Source organism: Pteropus vampyrus, unplaced genomic scaffold (genome assembly GCF_000151845.1).
Source record: "Pteropus vampyrus isolate Shadow unplaced genomic scaffold, Pvam_2.0 Scaffold391, whole genome shotgun sequence".
Taxonomy (NCBI): domain Eukaryota; kingdom Metazoa; phylum Chordata; class Mammalia; order Chiroptera; family Pteropodidae; genus Pteropus; species Pteropus vampyrus.
The window spans coordinates 338799-352225 of record NW_011889172.1 but is presented as its reverse complement, the minus strand read 5'-3'; the positions used below and the strand labels follow the sequence as shown (position 1 = coordinate 352225).

The following is a 13427-nucleotide window of genomic DNA, read 5'->3' as shown; positions in this document are numbered from 1 at the left end:
CCTGCCTTGTGGCCCCATAGGCAATGGAAGAGTCTACCTAGAGGTGCAGCCACTAGCCAGCTCGCCCCAGCCTGCCAGAGCCGAGGAAATTCATTAAATCCTCCTAATGACAAGTGCCCAGCAGGTGGCTGGCAGAGTACGGAAACCCGCCAGGTGGGAATAGGCCCAGGTGGCTGTTTATGAGACTCAGGCCTTTATTAGAGACTTGGCCCTGGGGGCCTCTCTTGGGGTTAAGCCACATAAGGCTTTATTTTGCTCAGGTCCCCAAGCCCTGCTAGCCTGCCATCCCCATAATGCGAGCTGGTCCCCATTAAGAAACGGGGGGCAGAATGGACATAACCACCTCTAATAGACTCATAAACCCCCAAAACGAACTCTGAGCCCCCAGCCCAGACCCTGGCAGCTGTGAGGATCCCTACCCTGGCAGGTGTCCCTCTCACCATAAAAGCAGAGCCCACTATGTCCCCCCATCTGCCACAGGGACGCCCTCTGCTTCATGTGCTGGCAGAGTCTCCCTGCCTGAGGGCTGGGCAGGATCCCTTATTGCAGATGTGCTGGGCAGCAGTCCCCTCTCCTCTCAGCTGCCCCCTGCTGCCATGGTAACGGCATCCGCGGAGGTGGCAGGGCGCAGGCACAACCTGCCAAAAGAGCTATGGTGTGACAGGGGAGAAGGGATCAGGGAGCAGGTGTAATGTTCCAACTGCGGTGGCCCATGTCGGAGGGTGTGCAAGGCCTCCGGGGCAGAGGGCCTTAAATTTGGCTCTCCAGGGATCCGTGCACACCCAAGCTCTGCCCGACCCACCGAATCCAGAGCATAAGGTCAGGGCAGGGCCTTTGCATTCCAAGAACATTCTTCACCACCGAAGTTTGAGGACCGATGATGCCACACAGTGCCCTGCTTCCCTGGAGTCTGGAGGACACCCCAGGCTCAGGATGAGAAGAGGCTCCTTAGGGAGCAAACACAGCCTGGACACTGGGACACTGGAGATGGGGGGAGAAAACTGCACCCCGACTGCGCCCCTCCCCTTGGCAGGGAGGAAATGAGACACAGGAGAGCAGAGCAGTGGTTCCAGGTTTAATGGGGGGCGGGGCTGCACTGCTGCTCAGCGGGCCCCGGGTAGTAGCAGCCTGGGCCCCACATGGAGCATTTGCTTTTTGCAACTGAATAGAGGAACATGGCATAACTGGAAACAACGTAAGGCCCTCCTGTCCCGTCTTGGACCTGGGGGGGACAGGGAGCAGCTCAGCTAACTAGGCCTTCCCTTTGGGACAGGTCACCCCCACCCCCTGGGTCTGGGAGCTCTGGGAGCCTCTCCAATCCACTGCCCTTCTGAAGTCAGTTCCTAAAGAAGAGGGGAATCTGGTGGGGTCAGCCCCGGCCTGGGGCAAACAGGGAGCCCTGAATGGCACAGAGCCCGTCTCCCAGCCATTTTGGGAACAATAAATACTGTGTGAAGTCATGGGCCAGCTGGCGGCGGGAAGCGGGGTCTTTGGGCCCAGCCACCCCAGCCCACCCCGCTCCACTGCGGGCCAGGCCAGGGCCGCCTGCCCCCTCACTCCGTGCGCAGGATGATGTGGATGCCGGAATCTGTGAACACGGGCCCGCTCATCTCCCCTGTCCGCAGCGCAAAGGAGGCCTCTTCAAACGGCTTCTGCATCTGACCTGGGGAAGTGTGAAGGACGGTGTACGGGGTCAAGACCAGCCGCAGGTCAGGACAGGGCGGCCAGATGGGGCTCCTACCTGCACCCAGCCTCACACTCGTCTGTCATGCACTTTATGGCCCTGTCACAGTGCTGAGTGGCCCAGCTGGGGGTGGCAGGGACATTAAGGAGGCCCCAGGAAGCCTGAGGACAGCATGAGGGATGGCAGGCAGAACTGCTGTCGCTATTGTGTGCTTAGAGACGCATTTTAGTGATGAACTCGTCTCCCTGGGCCCAGTTCCCAGCCCCCGCCACATCATTTGTCCTGTCTGCCTCCTGGAGTAGGTGGCAGCTCCTTGCTGGTTCCCCCACGCCCCTCATTGTATCCTGGGATCTCAGGGATGGGGGGGGGGAAAGGACAAAAAGGAGGTGGGGGAGGTAGAGGCCTGGTCCCCTCTGCTCCTCCCTTCCCACTGTCCCAGCCAGACAGGCCTAAACTCAGGGCTGCTGATCCAACCCTTCCTCCCATCACACCTGGTTCCCCACCTCTGAGGGTGGGAGGGAGGATTCTGGGGCTCTCAGGGGCCCCTGCCTTATACCCACAAAAGGAAGAGAGGCAACTGGCAGTTTGGTGGGCCTGTGATGGGGACAACTGTGCAGAGAAAAACAGACTGACTCCTCACCCCAGGAGGGAATGACAACAGAAAGCTCCGCAGTCACCCCCGCCCCCCACCAGCAAGGCAGCCTCTGAAACCAGAGAGAGGGACTATACTGCCATCTGCTGGGCCCTGAAGGCCCCTGTGGCAGGGACCAGCCCACCAAGCCCCTCCTGACTGGTGGGCTAGAGGGCCCCCCAGGCCTTGGCGGTGCCCATGACTTGCACACCTCTGCTGAAGGCACCCAGGTCTCCCCTGGCCTTGGCCGAGCTGCAGTCGCTGAACTGTGAAGCCAGAGATTCAAAATCCTCCTCTCCAGACTTGATCTTCTGGATGTAACCTGGGGACACACATGACACAAGGCACACAGGAGACCTCCATGTCAGGGGCAGGACAAGGCAGAGGGCTCCAGACGGAAGGTGACATGTCACTCAGAAAGGAACCATGCCACTCCCACTCCCCGCGTACATGCGTGCACGCACACTTGCACACATGAACACTTGCCACCCCCATGTGCTAACTAACACATATCCACAAACGCCTTCTCCCCGCAATTTGCATAGTCACAGTAGGAACCACAGATGTCCATGAAGTGGTGCCTTCCACACACGTGTGCACTGTGACCCTGCAGTGACATCAACAGCCATGCTGGTCTCACACCCTGTTCCTACACCTCTGCTCCCTTTGTCACTCTCTCCCACTGCAGACGAAAATAACATGAACTTAGCATGCCCTCCTCCCACACACACTTTCTGAGAGGAAGTTTACCTGCAGGCCCCACTGGGGAGGGTAGCAATAAGTGAACAGGATGGATGAACAGGGACACTGAGACCTAGGGCCCTCTAGGAGCCCCCAGGGCAGTAGTGGGAAAGCTTTCTAGAAACTTCTAGGAGAAAAGCAGGAGGCCAGGGCATGAGCCCAGTTCTGCCATAGGAACTGGCCGTGTCCTCAGCCCTTGGGCCTCCACTGTCCCACCTGTAGGAAGCCGGAAGAAGGCCCAGTTGCTCACTGGGGCCTCGTGGAAGGACCCCCGACAGGAACACATCATTCCCATGGACTATGGCCCCAGAGGAGTTGACATGGCTCTTCTCCCAGCTGCCCCAACAGGGTGTGTTGGCAGTGCACCAGATTCACCCTCTATGTGGCTCAAACTGTCCCCACTGAGTACAGATTTCCTGGAGGGAAAGGGAGGTCAGGGGTCAGGGCTGACAGGAAAAGGATGACTGAGGAAAAGGCTCCCAGCAGAGGGCGCCAGGGGGCAGCGCCGAGCATGTGTGTGACTGGGGAGCAGAGAGCACAGGGGACCTTATGTGCGAGGGGTGGGGAGCAGCCACCAGCTGCTCTTCTGAGTTCAGGCAGGGGCCCTTGGAGCCAGAACCCATCCTTTCCTCCCCAAATGCCCCAGTCCTGCCAGTCTCCTCCCTGTACCCACAGGCACAGCCACCAGGAAGGCTCCCAGGTCATCGGGCCCCGGACCTCCACTCACGCTGGGCCCACATGCCTTCCTGACAGCTACTCTCCAGGGGGCATTCTCCCTGACATCCCTGGGGGTCTCCGGGACCACACACTCACCCGGCTTAGTGATGGGGCACCAGCCCACATTGATGGGATGGTCACTCTGTCACAATGGCCAGGGGGTTCCTGCATACCATGACACTTCCGCTCACTGCTGTCTGACTTAAATAATGTTGGTGCCTGTCTGAGCACTGCAGAGACACTGCTCATTAACGCACCTGGTGCTCTGACGCCCAGATACCCAGCTGGGGCCATCTGCCTGACACTGGGCTGCTGCAAACTTCGACGGGCCCGTTGGCGTCAGACTCCTGGTTTGACCTCAGGGTCACTGACACCCATTTGCCTAGTACTGAAATTAAATTGGCACGACCATGACTGTATGCTTATCACCCCATCTCGCTGCACATCACAGCAGCAACTGTAGTGCCCTGGTATCTGATCTGCTTGATTCTCCCACAGCTGTCCTCATCACCCTGTCACTCTTGTCCTGTCCTAACCATCTCTTTGCCTCTGAGCCTGAATCGTTAGTTATTTGCAGCAGGCCGCAGTGACATGAAGCAGAGTGCCCAGCAGTGACACGTTGACAAATGTCACCTGCTATCATTATTCTCCCTTCCACGTGGGCCGCATGTCCCAAGATGAGGATGCATCTCCTTCTCTTTGATATTCCCATCTCTGGTCTTTGCTGGCATATCCCAGTCTGGTCTGGCTGCCATCATGATGTGCTGCATGGTCAGACGGGCTTGCCGATGCGACACAAGCCCCACCGCTATGGCCTGCACGATGCGGCGGCTTTTGCCTGGGATGCCTTGGTGTGGTCGGGACACCCTCCTAGAACTGCTAGGTGGTCCCCCTGTGCCAGATGCATCCATAGGTGATGCCGATCTGAACCGGATGTCACTAGGATAACCCTCCTCCTCCTCTCCCTGGACTTCTGGTATCTCCTCACCTTCGCCCACGTAGCACCGAGGTTCCTCCCCATCCCTCTTCTGTCCTGGACCTCCATTTGCCAGTCCAGGAATCCTGACCACACAATGCTCCACTCCCTTCCGGTGTAACTGCTCACAACTGTCCACATGTGCACAGCATGTAAAGCCAGGCCTGCCCGGCCCTCAGCCCACTACAAAGACCAGCTGGCCTCATCCTCCAGCACCTGGTCATGGCCACAGGGACCCCTGGGACTAGATGGCATGGTCAAAGAGCACACGCAGTGCGTATGTGTGCAAGCGCTATCAGCCTAAAAGTCAGATATCAGCCCCTCCCAACACAAACCACAGTTCATAACACCCAAATCTTCCTCTAACCAGCCAGCTCTCTCAGAAACATTCTGCTTGGATGGAGCCTGAAATGATACTTTAAAAAATGCTTCCCTCCTGAATCCATCTTTCTAGAGGCTGACCTTCAGGGGTCTGGTCGTGTCCACAAGCCAAAATGCAAGGGAACCTTCAGACCTGTGTCCCCTCAGCTCAATCTTTCACCCTCGCCCCATCTCTCTCCCAGTCCTGCCCTGCTCCTCTGCTCCCCTCACCCCCAACCATCTGCCACCTTGATGGCATCCAAATGCAACTTGTGATTAGGTATCTTCCCCCCCGAAGCTCGCCTGCTGACTTCTGCTCTCCCTGGGGAAGGTTCCCTAAGCCCCCACTGTGTGAGGTGCCTCCTGCATTTACCACTGTCCTGTTTGTGCCGACGTCACCCAGTTCATACTGGGAGGACAGGGGCCGGGTCAGCCTGCTCTCCTGTGTCCCAGCACCAGGGACTGTACACAGAAGAGGTGTTCACTAATACTGAAGGGATTCATGAATAAATTAAACAAAAACAGGCCACAGGGAAGGAGAGAGAGGGATCCACCGCTGGACTATGTAGGCAGATATGCTGGAACCTCATATCTTTTTCCTGTGAACCTCAAGCCCAATGCTAAAGTAGACACAAGAAAGGAGGTGCAAACCAGACCCCTCTGGCCTTGCCTGACTGCGTCAATAACCAGTCACCAAGACAGCGCCCACCCAACCCTCACATAATAGGGCTCTGGCTGGGTAGTGGGTGAGAGCTGGGCAGACCTGAGCGGGCCCTTCAAGCTGCTCCCAGTCTGGAGCAGGCACTGTCCACCTGCCTCGGGGAGTTCAGGAGCCCGACGCAGGATGCGCAACAAAACAGCATCCGCCTCTGCTGGCAGGTCACAGCATATCCCCGAGGCTGAGAAGGGTGGACTCTGGATCTCAACTGCTGTGTTTAGATCCCAGCTTTACTGCTCCTGAGCTCCGTGAGCCTGGTGGGTGACGTTTCCTCTTAGAGCTTCCCTCGCCTGGCCTGTAAAATGGGCTAATCAGCAGCTCCCACCTTAGATGGCTATTGTGAGGAGTGAACGAGTTACTGCTAGAGCAAGGGCCTGGCCCAGAGCAAGTCTTCAACTGTTACTAGCTGTCAGTCCCCATATGAATCGTGTGCCCCAAACTCATATGTATGAAGCCTTGAACCTCCAATGTGACTATATTTGGAGATGGGCCTTTACAAAATTAAGGTTAAATGAGGTCATAGGGGTGGGGTCTTGATCCAATAGGATTAATGTCCTTATAAGAGATACCAGAGAGCTCTATCTCTCTCCCCCCGCCCCCCCACACATGGAAAGGCCATGTGATGACACCGCAGAAGGCAGCTGTCTACAAGCCAGGAAGGGAGCCCTCATCAGAAATTGAATCGGTCAGAACTTTAATCTCAGATTTCCAGCCTCCAAAACTGTCAGAAATAAATGTGCTGGCTAAGCTCTAGTCTCTAGTATTGTTGCAGCTGCCTGAGCTAATATGGCACCATTACTTATGGAAAAGTGAGTGAACAAATGGGGTGGTCTCTGACCCTAAAACGGTTTGGAGACAAAATAGGGAAGGGTCCTGGACAGGAAAAGAGGTAACAGGCTTAGTTCTGCTATCCCAGAAGACCCAAGATCCAGCAGGAGGGGCCCAGACAGACCAGAGACCCAGCCTGAAGCCAGCAGGCTGGGAGTCACCAATCTGTGCTCACTGGGTGCAGGTATGTGTAGGGGGGCTGACCCTCAGACCCTGGGTGCAGGTATGTGTAGGGGGGCTGCTGCTCACACTAGGGCCTCCCTGGGACCCTCAGGCTCTGGGCACATGGGGGCAAAGGGATAGGGAGCAGGTGAAAGGGCTTCTCTATGGCCTGACCTCCTTAGATAAGGATACCAGCAATGAAAGGCAGCTGGTCCTCGGATCCCTGACAGCCCCTGGCCGCAACCCAGCAGCTGCAGAGTAGCCGACACTGAAAACAAGCCTCAGCAGAAAACTCGGACCTGCTGGTTCTCGCTGCAGGCAGTCTACCACTCAGGGCAAGAGGGAGCACTGGCTCTAAATGGATACTGATAAGACTCCTGCCCAGGCTGCCAGCTAGAGTGTGCTGCCCAGATGCTGATCTCCTGATCGCCTGGAACAAGCCCATGACAGGGGGAACATCCACTTTTATGGGAGAGAAAAGGAAGCCCAAACCCCCAAAGCTCGCTGACATGGCAACATGGCTGCACATTGCTGCTCCCTCCTAAAAACCCCCAAGAAGGCCTGCCCCAGCCTTGTCTCAGGATACTGAGGCCCAGAGAGGGAGGTCACTACTCAAGGTCATCAGAGGGTTTGCATGCTGTGCCTGCTGGCCTCCTATGTTCCTGCCCAAAGCGCTTCCCATGGGTCCCAGGGAAACAGCAGAGGCTGCCAGTGAGTGGAGGCCTTGTCCTGACCTTGGGTCCCCCACGACACTCGCCTGAATGACTGAGGTCAAGGCTCCACCATGCAGACAGTGAGCACCAGACACTGAGCCGACTGCTCTGCTGAGCACATCCTGGATCTTCATGGCTACCTTGTCCCCATTTTACATTAAAGGAAACTGATGTTCTGAGAACGAAGACACTTGCTTGAGGCCACACAGCTGGCACCAGGATCCATCTCTGTGTGACTCAAGGGCAGGCCGCACTGGTTCTGACCTTACCCCACCCCTGCCCATTTATTCCATCACCCTGTCCTCCAGATTCTGCCTCCTAAATCCCTCTAGAATCTGCACCACCCTCCCCAAATTCAAGTCACAATGCCTCTAGCTGCAATTCTTCCCACAATTTCCACCAGGCGCTCCAGCACAGGTGAGTGTGCCCTATCCCTGCTAACAGCTCTGTCTGCATCTGCTTAAAGTTAGGCCCCAGGGCCCAGCTGCTTACTAGGTGCACTCACCCCCCCATCCCCGCCTCACCTAGGTGACCCTCCCCAAGACCCAAACTGACCTCAGAACTCTTAGGCCCCCACCACAATGTCAGCCCCATCAGACATACACCTGTCCTAGAAACAGGGGAGGCACCCTCACCTGCCACGCCCAGGCAGTCCCCACAGCCGGAGAGCTTTCCTTCCAAGCCACACTGAGATCTCACTGTGCCCACCTGCCTTAGCCTCCTGCCATCTCTTGCCAAGATTGTCCCAATGGTTGCTGTCTCGGGCCTGGCTACTCTGCTGAACCCATGCCCTCCCCAACATCTCTTCTTCGGGCCCCTCAGATTTAGTGAGTCCCTCCCCAACCTCTTCCTGAGTCCCCTCTACCAGTGGTGGCACCTCCTGCCACTCAATCTTGAATGCCTGTTACCTCTTGCTCACTCTCATGTGGTCCAGAAGCCTCAGAACAGGGACCACTTGGGCTGAGAGGACCCAAAAAGTCATCTCGAGATTCTTTCCAGGATTTCTCCACCCACTTCCTCCTTATTCCCTCACTGCTCATAGTTGGCTGGGCTCTGGGACTTCTGGCTTCCCTGGCCCTTCGCCCTCCAGCCATAGCTCTTTTCTGAAAGCACAGCACCACAGTGCCCTTCTCCCTGTCACACATGGCCATGGGTTTCCTGCTGCCTCCAGGAAAGGCCCCAAACTCTGCCTCACTCTGGGCCCTCCTCTACCTGGCCAGAACCTACGCTTGGAAGGTCTGGTCTCTCTTCAGTCCTCTGCACAGTCCTTCCCCTGAGTCCTGGCCACAGCCTGGCCCCTGGGCCTTTATTTCTGTCATTTCCTCTGCCAGGACTCCTTGCTTCCTGCTGGTTCATGAAACAATGCTGTGAGTGCTAACATGGGCCAGCTTGTGCTGGGTGGTGGGAACGTAGTGGGGAAAAGAGACAGATCCAGTCCCTGCCCTCGCGGAGCTCAGGAGGTGAGCTCTTCCAACTGCTTTCAAGGACAAGAACTTGGCTGCTCTCCTCTACAATGCTATGAGGTATGGGGCTAACAGGTACCATCTACCATGCCAGACACCATATGGGGGGGAGGTGTAAGCAATATCCTACAGACCAAGTACTGGACCAAGTGTTGTGACAGTCAAACGACAGCCAATACTGATGGAGTGGGCACTCTTTGTGAGGCCTGTGCTAATAAGAACAATAACAACACCTGTTAGCAATTACAGAACATTTACTAGATGCTGGGTGCTGTAATTCATGCTTTACTACATTAGGTCAAGTCCTCACAACTACTCTATGAAGTGGATCCTATTATCATAATACCAATTTTATAGGTGAAAGAGATTGAAGCTCAAAGATGTTAAGTAATTTGCTTGAGGTCACACAGCCAGGACCTCGCAGAGCTGGATGGGAACTCAGGCTATCTGGGTGTGGGTGAGGGACTGGCTATGTGGTGCAGCAGCAGCCAGGGAGGGGTCGGGCGTCTCTGACAGGAGAGGCTGAGTAGATGATGAAACCACATGTGAGATCCAAACTGGTACTGTCCAACGGAACTTCTTGTAAGGACATAAATGTTTCATATCTCCACTGCCTGAGACGGAGCCAATAGCCACATGTGGCTACTGCATGCAGTGTGGCCAGTGCAACTGAAGAACCGATCTTTAATGTTACTTTTGATTAATTTAAATGGACATAGCCACATGTAGGTAGTGGCAGCAATAGTGGACAGCTCCAGACCAGGGTTCTGCTGACTATGGCCCATGGGCCAAAGCCTGCTGTTTTTGTAAATGAAGTTTTATTGGCACACAGCCATGCCCATTTGTTTACATATTGTCTATGGCTGCTATCATGCTACAAAACAGAGCTGACAGAGACTGTATGGCCCGCAAAAACTAAAATATTTACCATCTGGCCTTTTAAGAAAAAGTTTACAAACCACTACCCTAGACTGTGGAAAAAACAGAGAACAGAGCAAGGAACAGCCTTTCTCGGGGCAAAATTAACTGATAAACTGCTGGCTAGTTCTGTGCTACCTTTCCAAACTCCTTCCCTTCAGACCCACCCACATATGCCGCAGAACCCTGCTTGATGATATTATCAACAACAGCTGCCACTGACTGAAGGCCTGTTATGTGTCACGCACTGTCTCCCACTGAATTCTCACAACAGCCCTCAGAGGCAGGTATATGACAAAGCCCATTTTCTAGAGGTGAAAATTGAGTCTCGGGGAGGTGATTTGAGTCCCCCAAGGTCATGGAGCTTACAGGGGCATAGCTACCATCTTAACCTGGGTCTGCCAGCCCCCAAGCCTGAATCTTCCCACTCCTACTGTTGGCAAGAAAAAGGAAAGGTGGCTGTGTGGGCCAGGCTCACGTCATGTACAGGCATTTCTGTGTTGGTCACTGCCACACCTGACAGCTGAGCAAGCTGGGGTGGAGGGTGTGGTGCGATTTCTACGAGGCCCGCTCTGGCCCCTGGGGGAGAGGTCCCCCCCCACCCCTGGACCCTATCTCTAGTCCTGCTCACTGTTGATCAGCTCCAAGGCCTCCTCCTTGGTCCGGGTGATCTTCTCCTGCCTCCAGGATGAAGGCCTCCGTGACTGGCTGTGCTTGACCAGCAGGTGTGAGCAGCGGACCCTGGTGGGTTCCCCCTGTCCATTTTTGCCGCTGCCACTGCTGTTGCCACTTGGTCGCTCCCACTGGCTGGCATTAGTGATGTGATTGAAGTAGTACACCCGGCCTGGAGGGAGAGGAGGTGGGAATTCAGTTGGGACCTGCTCACAGGACATCACCCTGAGTCCAGGATAAGCAACTGGCCTTTGAGATGCCATCATTCAGCAAATCCACTGTGTCTACGACGTGTCACAGGACCTTAGAGGGCTAACATTCTAGGTGCCAGCAAGTAAGACCTGATAACATCAGTCAGTGATAACTTTAGATAACCCGGGGTGACAACAGAGAGGAAGCCAAGGGGCAAGGAGATGGAGTAGTTCAAAGCATGCACTCGGCAGCAAGATCACCTATTCAGATTTGGCTCTGACTGCCTATTGAGTTGCTGTAAGGACAGAATGAGTTCACATCTGTAAAGCCCATTTTATAGATAACAAAACTAGGTAACGTTTCCTGAATGTTTTACTGTGCTTCAGGCACATTATAGAGGGAAGCAGGAATTGTCAGACACCAAAGCTCTGCTCTTCTCGCCTACAATATACTGTGCTGCACAATGAGGGGCCAGTACACTGGGGACAGACATTATTCAGGAACTGAGGTGCATGGAGTGAAGAGGGCACACAAGAAGCTTGACATGGGACCCAGCAGAGACGGGGCATCATTTCAGAGGCCTAGAGTCTGCTTGGGTTACATGGAGGACTAGTGCCCAGCACTGTGAAGGGTGAATGTCACCCCTGAGAAGGACTGTCAGAATTGAGCAGAGCAGAAATGGCAGGAGTGGGGGCCTACGGTTGGGCAGAGCATCAGGTTTGTGCTTGCAGGTCAGGCCAAGGCAGGAACGCGGGGAGAGAGCTGAGCCACTGATGGCCTTTAAAACCTTGGCAATGGGCTCTATCTACCTGAATTTCAGTTTTCTCATCTGAAAAGTGGTGAAGTGAGAGATAAGGACACCAAACTTCACTGGGTTAATGTGGAGAGTCGATGATGATGGAGGCAAAGAACTTACTAGAGTACCTGGAGTTCAATAAATGAGAATTATTACTGCGACTATGATTACTATGGGCAATGGAGGCAGTGGAGTGAGATGCAGGACCTGCTTCCAGTACGCAGTGACAACTGCAGGGAACTCTGGAGTCAAACTAACTGGTCTAAACTAACCCTCAGCCCCAATTCGTGAAATGAATGATCTTGGGCGAGTTCCTTAAATTTTCTAGCCTCGGTTTCCTCACCTGCAAAATGAGGATAAGGGATACCGACCTCCCAAAGCTGTAGCCAAAGAGAGAAGACACTTAAAACGCCTGGCACGATGCTTGATGCTGATAAAAGTACCCTACTGTTGACATTATTATTGTTAAGGCTGAAATCGGGCCCAAGCACAGGGACCGTCCTCAGAATATCACCATAGGCTCAGTATTAAGTGTGGATGGGTGGAGGGCGTGTTAGCAAGAGTAGGTTGTGGATCCGCGGCCGGGCAACATCCTGGGGCCACGCCCTGAGCATGAGTTTGGGGTGTTCTCTCCCAGGGGTGCCTCACAGGCCCAGCGGGGTGTAGAGACGTCTCCCCGTGACGTCAGGTGCACTGCGCCGAAAGGTGTCAGCCTGATCAGCAGGGCCAGGGCCATCGCCTGGAGGAGGGCCACAGGATCACGAGCCCCTCACCCCCCCAACCCCACAGCGCGCTGGGCCTCCCTGATCTTGTCCCCGCCTCAGTTTCCTCCGGCTTCCTGGCTCCAAAGGCTCAAGCCTCAATAGGGCGGGCCGAGGCCGTTACCCGGGACAACGCGAGGGAGCCAAGACCCCGTACATATCGGGCAGCGGCGCTGCGCCCGAGAGGCGAGCTCGAGCCTTGCTTCCACAGGCCCGCGCGGCCCCGCCCCAGCCCCGATCCCCGCGGCACCTGAGCTGCGGCTCATGCGCTTCTCCCAGCCGGGTGGCAGCTTCTCCTCGTCCGCCATCTTCCCTCCTGCCGCAGCGTCCGCTCCGCCTCCACCGCACCGCCTATGCCGCCCGCCCGCCGCTGCCAATTGGCTGGGCGCGCCTTGCACCGGGGCCTGGCGGCAACGCTCATTGGGAACCCCAACTGTCCAGACTGAATTTCTGGCTTTCTATTGGGCAGAAGCGATGGTGGGCGGAACCTCCCAGCCTTTACACCTGAGTCCCGCCCCTGACCAGCCTCACCCGGCCCCGCCCCTTTCCTCCCTTCGGCCCATAAGTGGTGGGGAAGGGATACACGCCCGCCTTCTCAACGCCCTTTGGCGCGGTTCAAAGAAGTCCCAACCTCTCCTTTGCGTCCTTCGCCACAGAGCCCACCCGATTGGCTACAAAAGCGACAATTCCCGTCTTCCTAACCCGTTTCCGGCGGGCCGCAAGCCCCTATACGGAAGTGTCTGGCTGGTGTGGAGGTAACGGCAACAGAGGAGGTACTTGAGAGATGAGGCACCGCCTTTGCTGTTGCCATAGCAACGCAGTTGCCTTGGTGACGAGCAACTAAAAACCAGAAACCTTAATTTGGCTCCTCCATCCTCCCTCTTCCCACCTCGTTCCTCCAGATGTCCAAATGTAATCCACCCCTTTTTGTGTGCAAGGCTAACCTTTTCCCTATGCCACTGACCCAAACACCTTCCATTAATTTGGAATCTACTTACTTCGAACCTACTTTCTTCACTTATTCCTTCTCAAGCTGGCTCGTTTCCATCCTGGTGACTGGTGGGTGTTCGCATTGCCACTCAGATGGGGACAGAG

General features: G+C 55.5%; 1 protein-coding gene across 1 annotated transcript; it reads right to left on the bottom strand.

Moving 5' to 3' along the window:
• Positions 1-1062: 1062 nt before the first annotated feature.
• On the bottom strand, positions 1063-12766 carry PIN1 (peptidylprolyl cis/trans isomerase, NIMA-interacting 1). Its single transcript, XM_011380238.2, has 4 exons — positions 12583-12766; positions 10543-10755; positions 2527-2637; positions 1063-1663 (listed from the first exon to the last, which is right to left on the bottom strand). Exons 1-4 carry the CDS (start codon positions 12638-12640, stop codon positions 1554-1556), a joined length of 492 nt encoding a protein of 163 aa, XP_011378540.1. The 5' UTR covers positions 12641-12766; the 3' UTR covers positions 1063-1553.
• Positions 12767-13427: the final 661 nt, after the last annotated feature.

Excerpts from the sequence above, each read along its gene's own strand:
- PIN1 (XM_011380238.2), bottom strand. The coding sequence starts at position 12,640 with ATGGCGGACGAGGAGAAGCTGCCACCCGGCTGGGAGAAGCGCATGAGC. Across the intron at positions 10,756-12,582 it reads GCGCATGAGCCGCAGCTCAG|GCCGGGTGTACTACTTCAAT; the intron begins GTGCCGCGGGGA and ends CTCTCCCTCCAG. Across the intron at positions 2,638-10,542 it reads GGCCTTGGAGCTGATCAACA|GTTACATCCAGAAGATCAAG; the intron begins GTGAGCAGGACT and ends GTGTGTCCCCAG.